This window comes from Anabrus simplex, chromosome X (genome assembly GCF_040414725.1).
Source record: "Anabrus simplex isolate iqAnaSimp1 chromosome X, ASM4041472v1, whole genome shotgun sequence".
Taxonomy (NCBI): Eukaryota; Metazoa; Arthropoda; class Insecta; order Orthoptera; family Tettigoniidae; genus Anabrus; species Anabrus simplex.
Genome location: NC_090279.1, coordinates 183,897,275 through 183,918,334, shown reverse-complemented (window position 1 = coordinate 183,918,334; position 21,060 = coordinate 183,897,275). Strand labels below are relative to the sequence as shown.

Below are 21,060 nucleotides of genomic sequence, written 5' to 3'. Positions count from 1 at the left end.
TGTTACATCCAAGAACAATGCAGATAGCAAGGGTAAATTAATGTGGTTTGCTTTCTAGTAACTGGAATTGATTATTCAATTTGGCTTCTTGGCTACATGGTCAGTGTAATGGCCTTCAATTCATAGGGTCCCAGGTTCAATCCTGGTTGGGCCAGGGATTTTAACCACATCTGGTTAATCACTCTAGCTTACAGGCTGGGTGTTTCTCATTGTCTTAATATAAATCTTCATTCACATGCAACATATCATACAATCAACTAGGGCCTACCATACAAACGCACAACAGTCAATAAATCCCTCCACAAAGGGTTGGCCTGGGACTCAAACCCAGACAATTACCTATTTCTAGAGGCACGATTTTTCCGCATTAACGATAAACGTGACAAAAAATATTTTGAAGGGGTTTTGAAATATCTTAATGTATCATATGATTCTGGTTAAGAATTGAGTGATCCTGACTTCGCAAATTAAAGCGAAATTTACTTATTTTGCAATAAGCGCAAAAATGCTGCAAATTTCATGGAAAATAACGATCTTGAAATTGTATTCCAATATCACATGGGTGAAGGGAAACAGAGGACAGAATAAGCATTATTCCTTTTGACAGAAGTATCTCTTCATATTAATATTCTATAAAATCCCTTAATGGTATGGTCATATATGGTGAAAGCTTCTTTTTCTTTGTTAGTGGCTTTACGGCGGCCGTGGCCTTAATTACGGTACAGCCCCAGCATTTGCCTGGTGAGAAAATGGGAAACCACAGAAAACCACCTTCAGGGCTGCGGACATTGGGATTCGAACACACTATCTCCCAGATGCAAGCTCACAGCTGCGCGCCCCTAACCGCACAGCCAACTCGCCCGGTAGGGTGAAAGCTATGGCCATGTAGGGTTTACGGGAGATTTATTATGTAACCTTGATTAGGGCTATATTATAGTTCTAATCAAGATTACATAAGGAATGATGAATGATTATCAATATTGCTTCTCTTTATTTATTTATCTTTTTTCTTCTTCCTTTATGACCGCATAGGATCATTTTAGTCAGTCCATCATTCAGGTCACATTGAAGGGATTGTTCAGGCTTTGTTGCCCTCCCACTACTTCTTCAGATGCTCCAATCTTCGTGCCCTTTCCTTGGTTGCAAATATGATGCGTGTTGTTGGTTTGTTTCATGTAAGGGTAAAGTGGAGGTTTGAATTCTTGAGTTTTATATTCAATTTTATCTTATTTGTGGTGTCTTCTGTTGTAAGACCTATTTCCTTCATATCGTCTCTTACTTCTCTCATCCATTTACATCCTGTTGTGGTATTTTTTGAGATGAAATTGTGTTGTACTAGTTGTTTCAGAAGTCTCGAGTCCTGCGTCCTCATGATATGTCCACAGAATCCCAGTCTCCTCTTATGCATAGTATCTCTAATGGGTTCTAGCTCTTTGTACACGACTTTGTTAGGTATTATCCACCACTGTCCATCTTTCTGGTATTTTTTGTTGATACAGGTTCTTCCAATCCTCCTTTCAATTTTCTGAAGTCTGTCAGTCTTTGATTGTTTATTCAGGTGAAAAAGTGTTTTTGCTATATATGTAGTTTCTGGTTTTATAACTGTGTTGCAGTGTTTTATTTTTGCATTTATTGATAAACATTTCTTTTTGTAGATATCCCATGTTAATTTTCGTGCTTTAGCTAATCTATTTGTTCCTGTTTGGATTGAGATTTTTTCATTTAGGTTATGTGTTATTACTTCTCCAAGATATTGAAATTGAGTTACTATTTTGATTTTATTACCATTTATTATAACTTCTTTTAGTTGTGTTATTTTTTGGGGCATAATTTCTGTTTTTTCAAATGATATTTTGAGGTCAATTTTATTTGCAATGTTTTGAAGTTCTGATATCTGGGTTCTTGCTTCTTTTATATCCACTGCTAGTAATGCTAAATTGTCAGCGAAATCCAGGCAATTTGTTTTGATTTTTTGGCCAATCTTTATTTCTGGGGGACATTTCCTAAACCATTCCCCCATTACCATTTCTAGAGCACAATTAAATGATAGTGGTGAGAGCCCATCTCCCTGCTGTCGTCCAGTTTTAATTTCAAATGACTCTGATGTTTCACCCCTAAACTTCACTTTTGATTCAAAAATCTCACGAATTAAACTTTTTATGAATAACTTTAGGAAAAGATTAAAGCAAACTGACAGCGATGGGGTCAGCCCTATCTCGTGAAATAACACAAAAATGTGTTCCTTTTCGCAAAATCAAACATAAATTAATGCGGAAAATCATGCCTCTAACCATATCTAAAGATTCCCATCATATAAACACCCAACAGAAAATGAATGGCGTATAGCTTTTAGTGCCGGGTGATCCCAGGATGGGTTTGGCTCGCCAGGTGCAGGTCTTTTGATTTCACTCCCGTAGGCGACCTGTGTGTCGTGATGAGGATGAAATTATGATGAAGACAACACATACACCCAGCCCCCGTGCCAGGGAAATTAACCAATGATGGTTAAAATTCCCGACCTTGCTGGGAAACGAACCCGGGACCCCTGTGGCCAAAGGCCAGCACGCTAACCATTTAGCCATGGAGCCGGACAACATCCAAAAAACATTCGAATACACTTTGAAAATTATGGAAGGATTGTACAATTATGGTTGCTGAGCATATGAAGTATAGCCAAATTGCCCTTAATGGAATGTGGGGATTTCTCAAACTGGAAGCATCCTACCTGAATTCTGTATTTGTTCTTGCTTCAATCAGAATTATGAATTATAGTTCATATACAGGTCACCCCTATCAATGAGAAGCTTCAAGAGAAGCAGTTTTGCAGAAATGGTCATATAATGAGACGAAGTGAATCCCGCATCATACATCGCTCCTTGGATACGGAGGAACTGAGCACAAGAACAGGAAGGCCAAAGGTGATATGGAAAGGATCCCACAAAGTAATTACAATGAAGGCATTGGCAGATGGCACACGAGTTAAAAATTATGTGTGGCAACAGCAAGAGAGGCTTTCTTTAAACATAACATTGTACATCGAATAACGTAAGAAATAACCATACAATGGTGTAAAAATATGACGTGACTAGACGCTACAGAAGTTATCACACAGTTTTGAAGTATAAAGCTATCCTCATGGTCACAATGCAGACAAATTAATTGTGAACCATAATCTGCAGAAGGAGGCAACTATTAGCAGCTATGCATATGTTACGTAAAGAGTGTATGAGCGACTGGTTTGACCATCAAATATTGGATGTATTGTTTCTGTTTATGAGACCATTGCTTTTGACATTATGCTTAATTCTGTCAAAATTTTCAAAACACATAATTTCTTTGAAAATACAAAGAGTCTCTGCAGCAAGAGAAACTACGTTAAAACTATATTGTGCAGTTCCAAAACCTAAATAATTTTATGCATAGATAACTGTATTGTTTAACATATGGCCTAGCTGGGATGAATGGAATAAAATGTTACATTCATTTCTATAAAAATTAATACATTTACAAAAGCCCATCTAGTCTCAGCCAAACTGAATTTACGGATAGTCTCGATGGTGTAAACAAATGATGTGGCGGCCAGGACTGAATTTAAAACATCACTGAGGAAAGCCCACAATGTTTTATACTGAAATAAAATTGTTATTCTTAGTTTTACTTTAAGGCTTAGTAATTACACTCATTATATAATTTTTCCTGTATATACTTCCTAAAATTCAGGATCGTCTCACATGCAACACAGTCTTACATTTGGGTTAATATAGTAATCAAATAACAGATTCTTCTTATTATTATTCTTCATTTTTCGTTTCCAGTCTCCAGGGTCGGGTTGTGAATCAAGGATCTCCACAGTTGTCTATCTCTCCAACACTCCCTTCCGTCCTCCAATATTTCTTCTACTTTTACTCCTCCCTTCTCTATACTCTCCTTCACAGTACCCATCCACCTCTTTCTAGGCCTTCCCCATTGTCTTCACCCTATTATTTTTTCCATGAATACTTGCTTTGGAACTCCATCTTCTTCCATTCTCATCATAAGTCCATACCATTTCAGTTTACTGATCTCTATTTTGCCTTGCAGTTTTTTTTTTTTTTTTTTTTTTGCTAGTTGCTTTACGTCGCACCGACACAGATAGGTCTTATGGCGACGATGGGACAGGGAAAGGCTAGGAGTTGGAAGGAAGCGGCCGTGGCCTTAATTAAGGTACAGCCCCAGCATTTGCCTGGTGTGAAAATGGGAAACCACGGAAAACCATTTTCAGGGCTGTCGACAGTGGGGTTCGAACCTACTATCTCCCGAATACTGGATACTGGCCGCACTTAAGCGACTGCAGCTATCGAGCTCGGTGCCTTGCAGTTTAGAGAATCCTCTCTCTGATTTCTACATTTCTGACCTTAACCCTTTGTGTCTTCCCAATTATTTTTCAAAGGAATTTCATCTTGGTTGCTCAGATTCTGATTTCATTACATTTTCTTGCTGTCCATATGCCTGCTGCGTATGCCAAAACTGTTGTGCAATACACTGAGTACAGAATTTTCTTGCATTTCTCTGGGACATCCCGGTTCTACACATACCTGTCACACACTGGTAAAACCCATTGGCTTGTTGGATTCTCTTTCCAATTTCTTGTCTATTTTCCCATCTTCTGCAAGTATTCTCCCCATATATTTGAAGCTTTTCACAACTTTTAATGGTCTTCCCGTATGTTTTATTATGTAACAGATTTATATGATTAATTAATTACAATTCCTTTACAAGAAGCAGCTGTCTACTCTCATTTTATCCCTATTTTCTCTTATTAAATACTAGCTACTGCCTGCAGTTTCACTTGCATATGTTCAGGAATTGTTTATAAATAACATCACTAACACCCACACCAATGTTCATCTGCTCCCATTAAGGCAATAGTAAGTGGCATACTTGAATTAGAAGTTCCTCTTCCCATGCAGGACCACAACTATGACAAAAGAGAAAATAACCTAATGATGACAAATGAATCAAGAAAGAGGCCTAAGGAAACAGAAGAGAGCAGCAAGAGTGTTGTATAAAAGCAACAAGCCTGCGGGGAGCCCAGGTCGCTAACAGATCATTTAACTGAAAGAGTACACCAGTAACTAACAGAAAATGCAGCTAAGACAATCTGAATGTGCATGGGTTACTGGCAGAGTAATCTACAAAATTCTCAAATAAAAATAAGAAAATTAAACAATAAAAGTTAACAAGAGTTGCGTTCACAGAATAAAGCTAAGGCTGTGAATGAGCTAGGGTTATGCTACATGCTTTAACCAGTTATTCTGCTGAATGAACCTGCCTCTACTGGCCAGCCTGTTTGTTGTTGGGTAATTTACTTACCAACTGTTTGTGGAGGCAATAACTCAGAAACTATTCATTTGAAAAGCTTCCTGCAAATATTATTTTCATCATCATTAATGCCCGGTATCTGGAATGCTGAGATATCTGTCCAATAGCTATTGATTTGTTACAGCTGTTGACTCAATAAATCTTCGCTGCATTGCACAGCAGAATAGCAGCTAACTTATCGAACTGTTAACTATTGGCTCGTTGATCAAGTTTCATAAATACACACTAGTTGCCACCCCTCGCACTGCTTTGATTTTGTACATTAGATATGTTCCCTAGACTGACAGGCACATGTGCAAAAGTAATGCATCATATTTGAGCTTTCCATGCAGTTCCTATTATCTCCTCTTTGCCATGCAGTGAGAAATCGACTAATTCTTGCAGAGATGGGTGTCAGTTTCGTATTGTTTAAGGACATTCAGAAGAATTTTACATTGCGTGAGTATTTCTAATGAAATATGCACACCAGCAGCACGTCACATGATCCAGTTTGAACTGAGCCTTATAAATATACCGTATCTCTTCCCTGTTATTCCAAAATATGAACATTGTTTGGCCATCGAATAACGATAAATATAGGCTAATTAATATAATTATATAACCTGTTAGTTCCTTGTAAAGTAATATCTTTATTTAAAAACAATCCCATGATAAAAGTATATGTTCACTGCCAATGCAAGTAGGCCTACTACAATAAATGTGTAATTATCTGTTATTCTCTGTTACTGGTACCAGTGCTTTTATGGACATGAATGCAGTCACAGATACCAATATAATAAGACTCAGTAGTATTAAATGGTATCGTAACGAATATTTGATCAACAGGGGACAATGGAAAATTATTTGTCACAGGACGCAAATTGTTGCCTATAACCTCAACCAAACATATGACAGTATATTTGTTTAGCCTGAATCTGTCTTTGAATTCACTTTCACTATACTTCATTAGAACTGTCTGGCTCGATGGCTAAATGGTTAGCGTGCTGGCCGCTGGTCACTGGGGTCCTGGGTTCGATTCCCGGCCGGGTCGAAAATTTTAACCGTAATTGGTTAATTTTGCTGGCATGGGGCTGCGTGTATGTGTCATCTTTATGATCATTTCATCCTCATCACGACGCGCAGGTTGCCTACGGGAGTCAAATCGAAAGACCTGCACCTGGCGAGCCGAACTTGTCCTCGGACACTCCCAGCACTAAAAGCCACACGCCATTTCATTTCATTTCATTAGAACATCAGGCCAACGATGATAGAATAGTGGTCGTTCTAGAATGCTGACCATTTCTACAATTTCTTCGTTGGAAGAAGATGAGAAAGTCAGAAAATTTTAACAAACACATTATTAGCTGCCGTTACTGAAGTACTGCACAGACGCCCACCATGTTAACAAATAGATATCCCCTGCTCAGGGCCCTCTAGGTTAGCAGGCGATTTATCGAACTGATAAATGTATCTTATGTTCGTGCAACACCAAAACACAAATTAACCATTCAATACCGCTATAGGATCAATATCTCATGTTCCAGAAACCGGGCATTAATTTACTCACATATGGGATAGACTATTTTTATGATGTGTTTCAGGTTTTTGCAATAATATTGCAACGATTGTTCTGTTCTGTTAATGATAAATATGGAAATGATAAAAATGCTTATCGTGAGATGTCTACTGGAGACATTCTGCTCACATTTTGGAAGATGTAAATAGGATTTAAAGATAATTTCCCTAATTTTTTTGCTCTTTCTAAAATGGCTTGGGAATGCTAAAACTATTAAGAATCAAGGTCAAGTGTTTTTTTCTTCTGTCAACGTGTTCAACAATTTCTTTCACTGCATGCATCCTGTTTGAGTTATCTTTATAGTAGCCTATGTAAGTCAGTGTTTAAGAATGCAACTAAACGTACGCCAAATTTCACTGAAATATCTTCATTTGTTCCTGAGTTACAGCAGAACAAAGATACAGAAAAACTTTGCTCCCACTTACAGATTTGCTACATGTATACAAACCTGCGCTTTAGTTGGTTAAAAGAAGATTGCACAGTAGAATAGCAACCATTAACTTGTGCACATTACAAAATTATTTTGGCTGTTATAGGTGACAGTCTTTACATACCTCTTCTCCTTTCTTGAGCACTTGAGGTCCACAAGGGACAGGCACAAGAACTTCGTCACCCATCACACCACTAGAAAAAAAAGAAGGAAAAATCAAACAATGTATTAGTTTATTTATAACACTTACTGTGGGAACAAATACAGAATATAAAATACCATATCAGGGTTAGCTGGTAATAAACCAAGTGTTTTTTAAAACAAAACTGTTTTCTCAATGACAGGTGATTCCAATTTATAAATTTCATTATCAAGAATCCATATTGACATTAAACCAATTGTAATTCAGATTTTTTCCACCTTTTCAATGTTTTATTGTGTCTATATCAACTAAAACACATAATTAGAATGACAATTAGTACATGTTTGGTTCCCCTATATCAGAGCCTCTCAGGGTGCACGCACTGTGCACGGTGCAAAAGACGACTTTGCTTGGTTGACTAGAGTGCAGAACCCCACTCCTGGATTTGGAGCAATAGCGCTGTCTCTCTCTTTCCCCACGCCTGTCTCGCTCGCTCCCTATGTCTCCCTCTTCCTCACTTGCTCCGTAGTGCTACAAATCCGAGCAGAGTTGAGCCAAGCTTAGCCGAGTAGCCCAGAAACGAAGCATTGGTCCGAGCCGAGTGGGACCGATCTACTGTGCACAGGAACTCTGCGCCACTGTCTGCATGCGTGAGATTTTGGGCGTTTGAGAGGTCCTCCCCTATATGGAACATCTTAACCTACAGAGATAATTTATATCTAAAAAGACAATGGACAAGTTATTTCAATAACATTATTGAGGATTAATCAAAAAATGAACTTTTCGAGGGTAGGTTTTGAGAAAAAAAGTCGCACAACAGAGGAAAACCTGTGAGTGGTAGAAAACTCAACTCAACTCATGTAACACTTTTGCATTTACTCACGTAACTTCTTTGAATTTCTTTGCTTTGCTTGATGTTACTTGGTGGGGCGAGTTGTTGACAGGAGGAGGAGGAGGAGGTGGAGATGGTGGTGGTGGTTATTGTTTCAAGAGGAAATACAACAGGGCAACATCATCTCTTACTGTACCATAACACTAATCAGAAGGGAAATGGAAGAAGTCCAACATTTCGAAGAATGAAGAGAAAAGGAAAGGCTACGAAGGGCATGAAAATTAAAGACTCCCTGGGCCTCGCAAACCTACATACCATCAGGGTTGGAAGAGAACAAGAATTGACGACGAAGGTCAGTAGGAGGGTGAAACTGAGGAACCCAATACAAATAACTGGAAGCAATATCAGGCTCGCTAAAATTATAATTTTACCTTCCGCAGCCCAGCACTCGCTACATTCAGCTGCGCACGGAACGACTGTCATTTGTTTACACACTCGGGAAGGAATGTTGTCAAGAAGCGCTCAGCGCTGCCAACATCTTTACTTAGGAACTAATGAGTGGTACTTCGATAGCTGGTGGTGGTGATTATTGTTACATTGGTTGGACCTTTGGCCTGGATTGGTTCTTGCCATGCGGACGGTTAGGATAGGATCTGGACAAGACAATTGGTCTGGACGGTTAAAAGCCGCGAAGCGGCCCTAGGCCCCTAGTGTCGTAAGGAAACACGATTGGTCTGGACGGTTAGGATTCTTGCCGTGGACAAGATCATTGGTCTGGACGGTTAGCAGTCGTGAAGCGGCCCCCTAGTTTCATGAGGAAACACGATTGGTCTGGACAGTTAGGATTCTTGCTGTGGACAAGATCATCGGTCTGGACGGAAGACGATTGGTATGGACAGTTAGGATTCTTGCCGTGGACAAGATGATTGGTCTGGACGGTTAGGATTCTTGCCGTGGACAAGACGATTCGTATGGACGGTTAGGATTCTTGCCGTGGACAAGACCATTGGTCTGGACGGTTAGAAGTCTCGAAGGGGCCCTAAGTCTCTAGTTTCGTGTGGAAACACGGTTGGTCTGGACGTGCAGACGGTTCGTGTAACACTTTTGCATTTGCTCACGTAACTTCCTTGGAAAACCATCTTCAGGGCTGCCGACAGTGGGGTTCGAACCCAATATCTCCCGAATACTGGAATCTGGCCGCACTTAAGCGACTGCAGCTATCGGGCTCGGTGAATCTTATTTTAATTAGACCGCTTGCAATTAGCAATACTGATGAACATTTAACACATCAGAATCACGAAAGGCATGATTAATTTGCTTTACAATATGCCTTTGACAGAACTCCACAACTAGAGAGGAGACAACTTGGGGATAGATTCTGTTTATGTTCCATATTTTTTATAAATTGACAGCTTACCAAAGAGAAAGAAAATCCTCAAAGCGTGCCTGATGCATACAATTCCCTTTCTCAGTAACATAAACCCCTGTTGTTTGATAAAATGACTAAAATTACACTCGCAAAGACTTAGTACAGCTTATTTCGAACTTCGAACCATACTGCTTTAAACACGCCGAACACAAATATAAACAGCAGTCGACAGCAGTGTTGTGATGTCAACCACGAGCGACAACTGTTAACGCAATGAGCCAGTGCTTTAAACCAAAGAAAAAGAAGCAATGTCGCCAACACTTGATGAAAATGACCAGAAATAATATGGAGTAACACATTCGATAATAAACGGGACGGCGGGTTGATGCATATATCTGTGCTAACGAAGGGCATTTTGAACATCAATTAAAGGCGGATACCAAAGAGGCTGCAACATGCAACGCAAAGTTTGCTGCAACCTTGTATAATGTGTACGTTCGTCAAACCTCAATGCGAACACCAGTAGTTCCACAGCGTTCGTTGTGACACATGCAACAATGTCGTCCAGTATACTCGTCATAAGTGCCGTGTATATTTTGCTGCATTACCGTAACTAATCGAGGGCTGTATACATCCCCATCGTTGGTAGCAAGGTGACTTTTACAAAGGTAAGCTAATTCCAATTTGCTTCTGGGTTTGAAATCGCAAGAAATAAGTGGTTATTTTAAGAATTTCACGCATATATCACCGATCGATTTCGAGTATTTATTAAATTTGGTTGAACCGAAAATTAAAGAAGGGACATGAAATTTAGAAAAGCTATATCTGTTCAAGATAAATTGGTATTTACTTTGAGATTATTAGCCACCGGTGACAGCTTCACCAGCTTGCAGTATCTCTTCAGAATATCCAGGCAAGTCATAAGTTTTTTTCTTTGGTTTACGTCGCACCAACACAGATAGGTCTTATGGAGACGATGGGATAGGAAAGGGCTAGGACTGGGAAGGAAGCGGCCGTGGCCTGGTGTGAAAATGGGAAACCACGGAAAACCATCTTCAGGGCTGCCCACAGTGGGGTTTCGAACCCACTATCTCCCGGATGCAAGTACGGCCAACTCGCCCAGTAGTCATGTAAATTTGTACCACAAGTGTGTCAAACAATCATCAGCGAATTAAAAGATCACATAGAGGTAAGGTTCATTTAATTTTATTTCATTTCATTAAACTTTTTTTTATTTGTATGAGACGCCATTGATATTGAAATCATTTGGCACTTCACTGAAGGGTCCCATAATAATGTAGAATTGCGATATACTTCTATTAAATTTAGACAGGATTCCTCAGTCCCCTCCATGACCTCTGCGCGCCCTGACTAAGAAATGTGCCTGGAACACGTCAACGAACACACTGCGCGCTATTTTGTGTTTGCCGGAATACCGACAACCAGATGAATCACAGCGCGCCTCACTGCAAACGATTGCAGCAAAGAAGCTCAAGGCGTACTCATTAGAAAAATAGGTTGCAGCATCCATCGCGTTGCATGTCTCCGCCTCCTAGCGAGTACCCGCCTTAAGAAAGAGTCTCATGTGGTAAGCTGGTACGTTCTATTTCTGTGTGTATCCCATGATTAATGAACTACATAAAGTTGTAGAACATGAGTTCTAACGTGGATATAAAGCGTTTCAGGACCCGTGTCCATATACAGATATCTTCTTCGTTTACGTGTGAGGAATGTACTTTGGATGTTTGACCATGCCCTATTGTTTCATCCTATGGTTAAGACAAAGCAAAATAATTCGTCGGATTTTTACTAATTTTGATCACAGCCTACCATAGTCTGGTCGGTGTAAATGCTGCCCGAGTATCCCTCCGCTGAGAAACCTCTCGGATTGGTTAGAAATGTCTCGCCAATTGGAGATTTATTTTTTTCGGGGGCCCCACAAAGCCCGCTCCCCCCGCGTGATCATCGATTCAATCTACGTGGCCTCCGGCATGCTATTATTTCTAAGAAGAAAAGTATAGCAGGGAAGAGTGGGAAGTGATACAAGGAGAATCTGCCGGTTTCCGAGTCAGACTCGCTACGGCGGCCAGAGTTTGCGTTGGTTAGGTGGTGTTAAGGTGTGGTATTGAAGGGTCAGGGGAAAACCACATAGGCGGAAAAGAGAAAGAGCCTACATGTAAAACCTGACATCTTGTGATAGCACATGCAAGGATGTGGGCTGGAAAGGTCCAGTGGTTATGTTAGTTGAGAAGAGGTTTCATGCACCAGCCATGAACCATAGCCTCGCCATTCCATCTGCCAGGGGATCAGTCTGTCTGGGCACTGCCGTGATTAGCGCGGGCCTTGCCGGTTGCGGAGCCATGCGTCTAATACCACTAGGGCCCGCCGAATAGCGCCACCTCCTTGGGGTCCCTCGTACCCGGTCTCCGATCCCGGAGAATGAGCCACCGGGGCGGGATCCTCCTGGAAGGGAGTGGGTCATGACGGCGGGCCTCCTTCTTCTCTGCCCGCGCCATGGGTAGTGCCCTACCCTAGGCACTCCAGTATATAACACACAACTTCGCGAAGAAATATATATAACTTGTACCTTAAAATCCTTTTAGAAGAGAGATGTGTTCATTACCACTGCCAGAGACCCACCAACCCTCCCAAAAATGTATGTTTACTTTTATAACAGATCGAAAGTTTTCACGCGCCATGCACCATTAGCCGGCTAGCTACGAGCACGGCCATTGGCCGATATGACGTCATTCCCATGATTCGTAACTGGCTGGTTCCGTTACCAACCCGTGCAGAATAAAAACGCAGCAAGAAACACACCAAGAAAAATATGTAATTTACTAGCTGTAACCTATCTTTCCAAATCCAGGCCAAGCTCTGTCATGAGAACAGTGGCCCCCGCCACACTCCCTTCGACAGGCTCTTAACTATCGCCGCAGCGCATACTGCCCGCTCGGCGGGAAAAAATGTAATTTATAGTAGGGCCCACGAGAGTTGAAGTCTGACAGGTGAGCGGCGAAAGCTGTAACTACGAAGTACGCTGCGTTGTCATAGTTACCTCAATTCGCGGTCTACCACCTTTCAGACAGGCTGAGTGTTTAATAAAACATGTTGGCCTAGGCCTAATGCAATTCATTTACCTTTGACCGGTTCCTAAGCTCGTGATAATAATTCCAGCATTTAAGACAGAACACGACATTATCGATATATATAAAAGATTTCATAATCACTAACAAACACATCAGTTTCTGACAATAACCTCAACAAATGCACATGTTAATTACAGTATAGAACAACACTACCCACATTGATAGTTTTTATTATTTAACGCCGATTGTTAATGGTACTTGTACAATTCGGGAATAAACTACGGTACGGTATAATAAACACAATAGGAAGACGATACTTCATCGAGAAAAGAAATCAGTCAGAATATGAATGACAATGATGGAATTAAGGAGACATTCGGACTTTCCCCAGTAATTGCTCAGAAAATAGCAATAAAATTTACAGACATGCAAGGTACACAAAGCACTGAACCGAGATATTTGTAAAAATAAGAAGTACTCACTGCTCTGCCAACAGCAATCAGTCATCTAGAAGGGGCTCTATCCCATCCATATCATCTCCTGTACTATCCTGCTCGTTGTCACTGTCACTGACACAATCATTTCTCTTCCCTGGCTTCGAACAGTCACACCTCGGTCAGTTGTATCTTTTGGCGTTTCTTTTGACTTGGAAGTCATTGCTAAACACTCAAAAGAACCGATCAAATAAAACTACACGGATTCTTTACGAATAATGGAGTACTTCACACTAACACTATAGTCACACTACAAGATCGCTAACATCTACAGACGAACAAAACTAGGAAAACTGAACAACTAGCCACCGATAAACTTAAAGAAATACACTAACACCTAACATAATATTCTGAAAACATACACATTAAGCAGCAACGGCTAGCACAGCTAACACAGTACCATTCGGAATACTATCACAAAAGCGACTGAGAGCAAGCCAACCCACGTGGTGATAGCGTCCTAAAATGTTGCAACTCTGTTATCGTTGCCATAGCAACAGGCCATTTTCGAACAGCGTTAGTCAACTTTTTCTCGCCGGTGGCGCTAAACGTCAGACTTCAACTCTCGTGGGCCCTACTTTAGTAGTTGTAACCTATCACTGCCAATCCAGGCCAAGTTCTGTCATGAGAACAGTGGCCCCCTTCGGGGGCCACACTCCCTTCGAGAGGCTCTTAACTATCGCCGCGGCGCATACTGCCCGCACGGCAAGAGAAAAAAATAATTTAGTGGTTGTAACCTAAAACGAATTTTGCAACAGTCCGCTGGACATTTCCTTAACGGTTGGCAACAATTCGGAGATCGCTGACAGATCGTACAGAACGCTTCTATCGGCAATCCTGTGAACTAAAAATAAAAGAGCATCACCGGCCGCGGAGCTTCCGTGTACAGCAAGCGGAATGAGTGGAGTGCCTACACTAGGGCTATGCCGCGCCATGGCCCGGTAAACAGGGCAACAGCGATGGGAGGTCGGGTGGCCAACCGCGCAGTTGGCGCACACCGGCGCCTCCTTAAGTGCGGTGCAGGCCGTGTAGTGGTGATCATCCCCACAACGGTTGCACCTCACTAGGAGCCCACACCTCTCCTAACGGTGGCCCCACCTCAAACAGTGGAAACACTGCAAGAGCTGTTGATGGGGGCGTTTCGATCTCACCTGATTGCCGCTACCCGCTGAGGTACTCTCCTGATTGGCTCCTCGGTCGGCTGCTGTCCTGGGATGCGGCTGGGCAGCCCTCTCCTTGTGCGCCGGCGTCTTCTTCTTCCTCCTGGTCCGGGATCGGCGTCTTCTTCCCGGGGACCTCTTCTCCGCAGGGTATGAGGCCTCTTCCTGGTGTCCCTCATCCCGGCCTGGTGACCTCGGGATAGCGTGTGGCTCCGCTGCGTCGCCGTCTTCTTCTTCCTCCTGGCTGGCGGCGGTGGCGTCGGTTGGTGCTAACACTCAACTGTGTTCCCTGTCCTGTGGGGCGCACAGCGTCGTCTGTAGCTCGACAATCACACTGGTAGGCTGGCCCTGGACAGCAGCCTCTGAACGCCAGGGGGCGTCCTGCTCCACTGCTGTGCTGCCGTCCGCCGTCGCGGGCGATTTCCTTGATTGCGCCCGGGTGATGGGCCTTCCTGGTAGGCCTAGGTCTGCGTCCACCTCGCCCTGGCAGATGGTCGACGTTCCTGATTGACGGCCTTGTCGGTCTGTGTGTACATGGTGAAGTACAGCGATCCAACCGGGGTCGCGGCGTCGCGGCGCTTGGGGGCGCCTCCGTCGTCCTCAGTCCTCAGCTCAGTCTGGGTGACTGCCTCCTGGTAGCCTGAGCAGTCTAGCTGCTCCCTGTGTCCTGGTAGTCGGACAACCTGATATTGCTGGGACGTCAGCTCCTCGTAGACCCAGAAACGGTCTCTGTCCTTGGGGTGGATGATGACCGCCCAGCCAGTGATCACCTCGCCGATGATCTCGATGATCGTCTCCCCGATGAACTCCGCGATCGCGGTAAGGAGATCGATTATGCGGATCATCTCCTGGTAGGAGTCATTCCCCCACCGGTTGTATAAAAACACCAACAGCGTCGGGAGTCTGTAACCGAGGGCGGCCAACGAGCTGAGCGCCGCTTGTAGTGTCACCATGGCTCCCCTGCAGTCGTAGCCGTCCGCTCTCGCTGGGACGGATAGCTTCTCCATCCTGGTCCTCCTGAAAAAGAAATCCTGAAAGAGAAACAGAAAGCGAGCACTGAGAAGTACTCAGCTCTGACAAAAGCTCTTTCGAAATTGTACTAACAAGTACAGCTGTCTGACTAGCACTTAGAAAGTACAGATCGCCTGGCGAGGAGAGGGAGAGCGGAGCGAGAGGCACGTACGCCCTTTCACTTCCACTGCTTCCACAGTCAAGCTCGTCCTCTGAGACCAATTGGAGAGGTGCACAGCGAATTTAAATCCAAAAGATCCTTCTTAAACGTGTAAAAGTTCAATATCTGAAACACAGCTTACCAAGTACGCAACGAATTATATCAATCACCACTGATCTACATGTATGGCAGTCGCCCAGGAGGAAGATTTCCTATTTGTTGTTTATCTAGTAGGTTCTTAAATAACTGCAAATAATTTGAAAATTTCACTCGACTATATTATTCGTTCACTTGAAAAATGAAAACGAACCAACTTCTTTAAAGTGCAGCAACGTTCGTTTAAACAAACCACACTGAGCCAAGTAACTGAAATTCTATTGCCAATAAAACTAATTTATAATAATTCAACTAATTATCCACAATTTGATTGTTTTCCATCAGACCTCAAACCCGTGGATTACTTAATAAATGTCCACATTTTGAAGTCTGTAAATTGTACTGAAATTGTAACCTGACTGTATTCCGGATCCAAATGGTCATTCTCATTGGAAGACGGACGATTTATTTATTTCTTTAATAAATCTCTCTCGAAATAGCCGTATATTCCACCTAGCAAAAAGGAGGTGTTTTTTCTGCTTTCCACAGTAGTGGATAGAACTTAAAAAGGATTTTCACACTTTCTTGTAAATAACAATTCCTTCATTGAGTAATTACTGTTTAGATCATTCCTCTATAACAGAGAGAGAAGTGTAATTTTTGGTTTTATCTTCAAATTTTGCGGTAGATACTAAAATATATATTTTAGATGCTGTCGAAATCTGGTAAGACGCGCTGAAAATTCGTCTGGTATAGATATACTGCACCAAAAAGCACCTTTTTGGGAATGAGCCAGAGAGGATACATGGAATATATCGATGATGAAGGGGAAGGTGAAGTCGATTATTTTGAAGAAATTTCGAGACTTGATCGAGCTGCTGCGGTTTAGTTACTCCAATTGTTCCGGTCTTTGTTACTTCCTACCTATCTGTCAAGTTCTTCTACTACAGATTTCCCCATGTCTGTGGGGTCGCGGGAGCGAACCGCGTCGCACACATGTGGATTTGGCCGTGTTTTATGGCTGGATGCGCTTCCTGACGCCAACTCTATATGGAGGGATGTAATCACTATTGCGTGTTTCTGTGGTGGTGGTAGTGTAGTGTGCTGTCTGAATATGAAGAGCAAATTGTTGGGAAAAATACCCAGTCCCCAAGCCAGAAGAATTAAACACACGATTAAAATTCCTGTCCCGCCCGGAAATCGAACCCGGGACCCCACAGACCCGAAGGCCTCAACGCTGTCTCTGAGTCGGACTGGTTAAACACATTAGCGTCCTAATCTGTTAGTGCCTAAAACTCCCTTCCCTAGTCCTCAATGGTACATTCTCTTCAGACTCTTCGACATCACTGTCTTCAGTTGCCAATTCAAGATGTGCGCACTGCTGTTTGAAATAGTCAGCCTGCATTGAGTTTTAAGTGACAGCTATCACTGAGTGCGGGTTATTTTTCTGACAGGAAGTCATGAATTTGGCTCACTTATGACCTCAATTAGTGAATGCATGAATAAAGAAACAGCATGTTGACTCCACACAAATCAGCCTAAATGTACTTGTCAATCTGTAATAGTGGTGGTGGTGGTTGTGGTGGTGCGGTGGTTCTCAGTGTTTGTATACTGTAAACAAGCAACATACGTGTGAGAAACGTATAATTTATTGTAATTACTGTAAGGCAAACTCGAATTACACAGAACGTCAAACTACCGGAGCTCTACTGTATTGTTTATACAAAGAAAACTTAAACACGAGCATTATAACAAAGATCACACATCAATGTTTAAAGGACTATATCCTGTGCAAGAAGATAATATACTGTACAACAAAACAGGAATCTAACATGCCAGTTTTACATGAATATAAACATATAAATTGGTCATATTATCTATTAATAGTCTATAAATGATATCACTGTCTGACAGAAATACTGCAACTCTTACATAATATTCAGTATAAGAGATAAAAGGAAAAGCGCAGTGTACAAATGTGGCACAATGGAGAAAATTCGTTGTACACGGAGGCAAAATGGAGACAGAACCCTAGTTCTGTTATTGGGGATCATTGTTTCTTAGTGAATCAAACCTATATTCCATCAGTATTTCATTGTAATAAATGAGGATTATTATGAACTATAACACGCAGGTCATCAATAGCATAGTAGAGCCAGGAGTCCCTACAATGATGGATTCTCATGAAAAATAAATGCAGCATACCAAATTTAATGATTTTAAGTTCAGCCACGTCCAGTGGACATTGGAAAGCACAGCTTCCAGCCAATCAGATTTCTACCTATGTCCAAGATCGCCAAGCTTGACTTTTTATGATGCAAAGGTTCTAACACTAAAGAATTCGCACTGTACACAGAATTCTTTAACACATCTCATTGAATAACTGCACCATTAATCTTTTTTCTTGCTATTGGGTTTACGTCGCACTGAGACAGATATGTCTTATGGCGACGATGGGACAGGAAAGGGCTAGGACTGGGAAGGAATAGGCCGTGGCTTTAATTAAGGTACAGCCCCAGCATTTTCCTGGTGTGAAAATGGGAAACCACGGAAATCCATCTTCAGGGCTGCCGACAGTGGGGTTCGAACCTACTATCTCCCGAATACTGGATACTGGCCGCACTTAAGCGACTGCAGCTATCGAGCTCGGTCATTAACATTTAAAGGTCATAGTGGATCAAACGAAATTTCATCCATTCGCTCATTTTTATTGGTACCAAATGAAATTAACATCACAAGACTGGCAGGTATCTTTTTAAATATTTATTATATCACCAAACTGGACCATGGATTGGTTACAATTTAAATGATTATAAAAGGAGGAAAAGCAAGCACATTTAATGCAGCTGTTAATATCTCTGGTTATCGTCACGGACCTCTACGTTTACAATGAAATCAAATCACAGGGACATTTTATTTAAAAAATCCCACATATACTGGCCAGGACCCAAACCGCAGTCACTGTGGTAAGAAGCCTGTCACAATGCACACAACTATCAGGCCCTCAATAAGGAAATGGATTAATATTATATATATATAGCCTATATATATATTACTCCTAATACAACATTCTTCTTTTAACTGTTTGGATAAGAAAGCTAATAAGAGCAGAGTATCCTTGCAACATACTGAATTATGATGACTCCAATAAGAAAAATAATATATGGAAAATATTTACTAGGACCTATATAGCAATGTATGTCATGCTAAACATGTAAATGTTTCACTCATAGGCCGAAGCACTTGTCTTCAATGCAGCAGCTCAAGTGTGTGGAATTTAATTCTGGTGCAGTCATTTATCATTTAGGAGTGGTAAAATGTAAGAGTGATGTCGATAGATTTAATGATACCTTGAATACCTTACTAAAGGGGGGAAAAAAACCATTCATTCCGGTGTGTCTAAAAACCCTCACTTTAAGGTAGAAAACAATTGACTTATTACCAGGCCAAACACTAAATGAAGATTTCACTATCCATATATTACTTCCTACTGTATTGACGTGTGGACACTGAAAAGCACAGCTTCCAGCCAATCAGATTTCTACCTCTGTCCAAGATCATCAAGCTTGACTTTTTATAATGCAACGGTTCCAACACTAGAGAATCCGCACTGTGCACAGAAGTCTGTAACATCTCATTGAATAACTGCACCATTACTGCGTACTGATCTATTCAATACCAATTTAAATTAGCGAGAGGAAATGTGTATGCTAATTGTTTGTATGTGCATCAGCAAATACAACTTTTAAACTATTTCCCCCTTGTTTTATATAAACAGCAGAAGCCTCAGGCAAGATTGTATCAGTTATCAAGAAAACTTTATATAGATATATTGATGGAGGTATCATTATAATGATTCAAAATTGTTTAACAAAAATATAGCCTATTTATTCCGGAACAGTGAAATTTCAAGTTCCATATCTTATATATCAGGTACTACTTTGAGCCTTCAAATTTGACAGATGGCTGAAGATATCATCATCGAGATAAACACTCCATCACCTCATTTGCCGACATGTACAAAATAGTTTTCCATCGAGATTTCACCGCCTTGCCTTGTCCTATCTTGAGCAGGTAAGGTTACCAGTATTTGCCTGAATGCTTCTGCTGTACGGTACATCATTGCGAACTTTACTGATATGGTGTCCGAGGATTAACATTTATCATTTCTGTTGTACTTTTACCACATTTTATATGGCTAAAGAGGAACATTATTCCCAAAACGAGACACACCGTTCCAACAACAATGTAGGCTATGCCAAGGAATGGGTTCTTACCTCCCACAAGTGAGGTGTTTGATAAAATCATACATTTTGTTCCACGAAATGCGTTCACTTGATAACTATATAGAACGATGAGGCTATAGTTGCCCTTTGGTAAACCACTTTTATAGCCGGGCTGACTATGATCCACACGGCGATACAGTTTGCGGAAGTTAGGGAGAGCAGCTGTTCTCATCCAAACTATTAAATCTTCATTTTTAAACCCATTGTTGTCAGGATCCTTAGTATCAAGTTCATAGATTGGGTGCCTCCATTTTGGAGGTGAAGCATATCCTTCAAATGCTTCAATTAAATTTCCTTTAGGATTTCGATATTTGATGCGCTTGTCTGATGGCCATGCTATACCCGTACGTAACAAAGGGACTTCTCCATTATTATCGACGGAATACAGGGACAATTCATCACTGAATAAGGAATTTGCAATTGCTCCGCATGGGGCTACTTTCACTTTCTTTATCCCGTTAGCGGTATTTATTTCAACATAATCGTAAGGCACACAGTTCATGGAAGATTTCTGGCTGAGAAACCCAAGCAGCTGTTTGTCATCACGAGACTTCACATAACGACGATGGTTCTGGTAAAAATTTGTGAGTCCGTAATACATAAATACCTTACCCTCAATATCATTATCCAGAACAATGTTAATACGGCATTCACAAAGTGCTGATGAATTATTCTCCAACATTTTAGAACATGTCTCTTCCGTAACCGTTCCATTATTGTAAGTATACTTGCAATCTGTGTAGTCTATAACCTTCTCCTTGACCTCGTCAGAAAAATACAGCAACCCGATTCCGACTGGAATGAACGCCACACCAATTACAAAGAAGGTGGGCAATACAGTGCCAGCAGTGAGAATTGGCTGCCACGCTGGCAGACGCTGTTGCTTAAATGCACTATCGGATGGGAGTTGTGAATTCGAAGTCATTTTCTGGGCAAAATAAAAATGGGTTTCTTGTAGAACTTACAGATATTTTACATATAATTCAATTAAGGCGACACTTCCCTTACACACTTACACCCCTTTCTGCCTACCGGTATCTGTATAATACTCTGGTTATTCCTAAGCTACACTACG

General features: G+C 41.5%; 1 protein-coding gene and 1 pseudogene across 3 annotated transcripts in view; both read right to left on the bottom strand.

Annotated features, from left to right (window-relative positions):
* The window catches only part of LOC136885876 (gastrula zinc finger protein XlCGF57.1), a 67,922-nt gene extending 57,988 nt beyond the window's left edge, over window positions 1-9,934 (bottom strand). For all 3 annotated transcript variants that reach the window (XM_067158555.2, XM_067158558.2, XM_067158554.2), the window contains exons 1-2: window positions 9,738-9,934; window positions 7,471-7,540 (exon numbers count right to left, since the gene is read on the bottom strand). In XM_067158555.2, coding sequence (XP_067014656.2) covers window positions 7,471-7,540; window positions 9,738-9,775 — 108 coding nt within the window. In that variant the 5' untranslated portion in view covers window positions 9,776-9,934. The remainder of the gene's footprint in view (window positions 1-7,470; window positions 7,541-9,737) is intronic.
* A 9,896-nt stretch (window positions 9,935-19,830) lies between these two features.
* On the bottom strand, window positions 19,831-20,910 carry LOC136886759 (cell cycle control protein 50A pseudogene; annotated as a pseudogene).
* Between the last annotated feature and the right edge of the window lie 150 nt (window positions 20,911-21,060).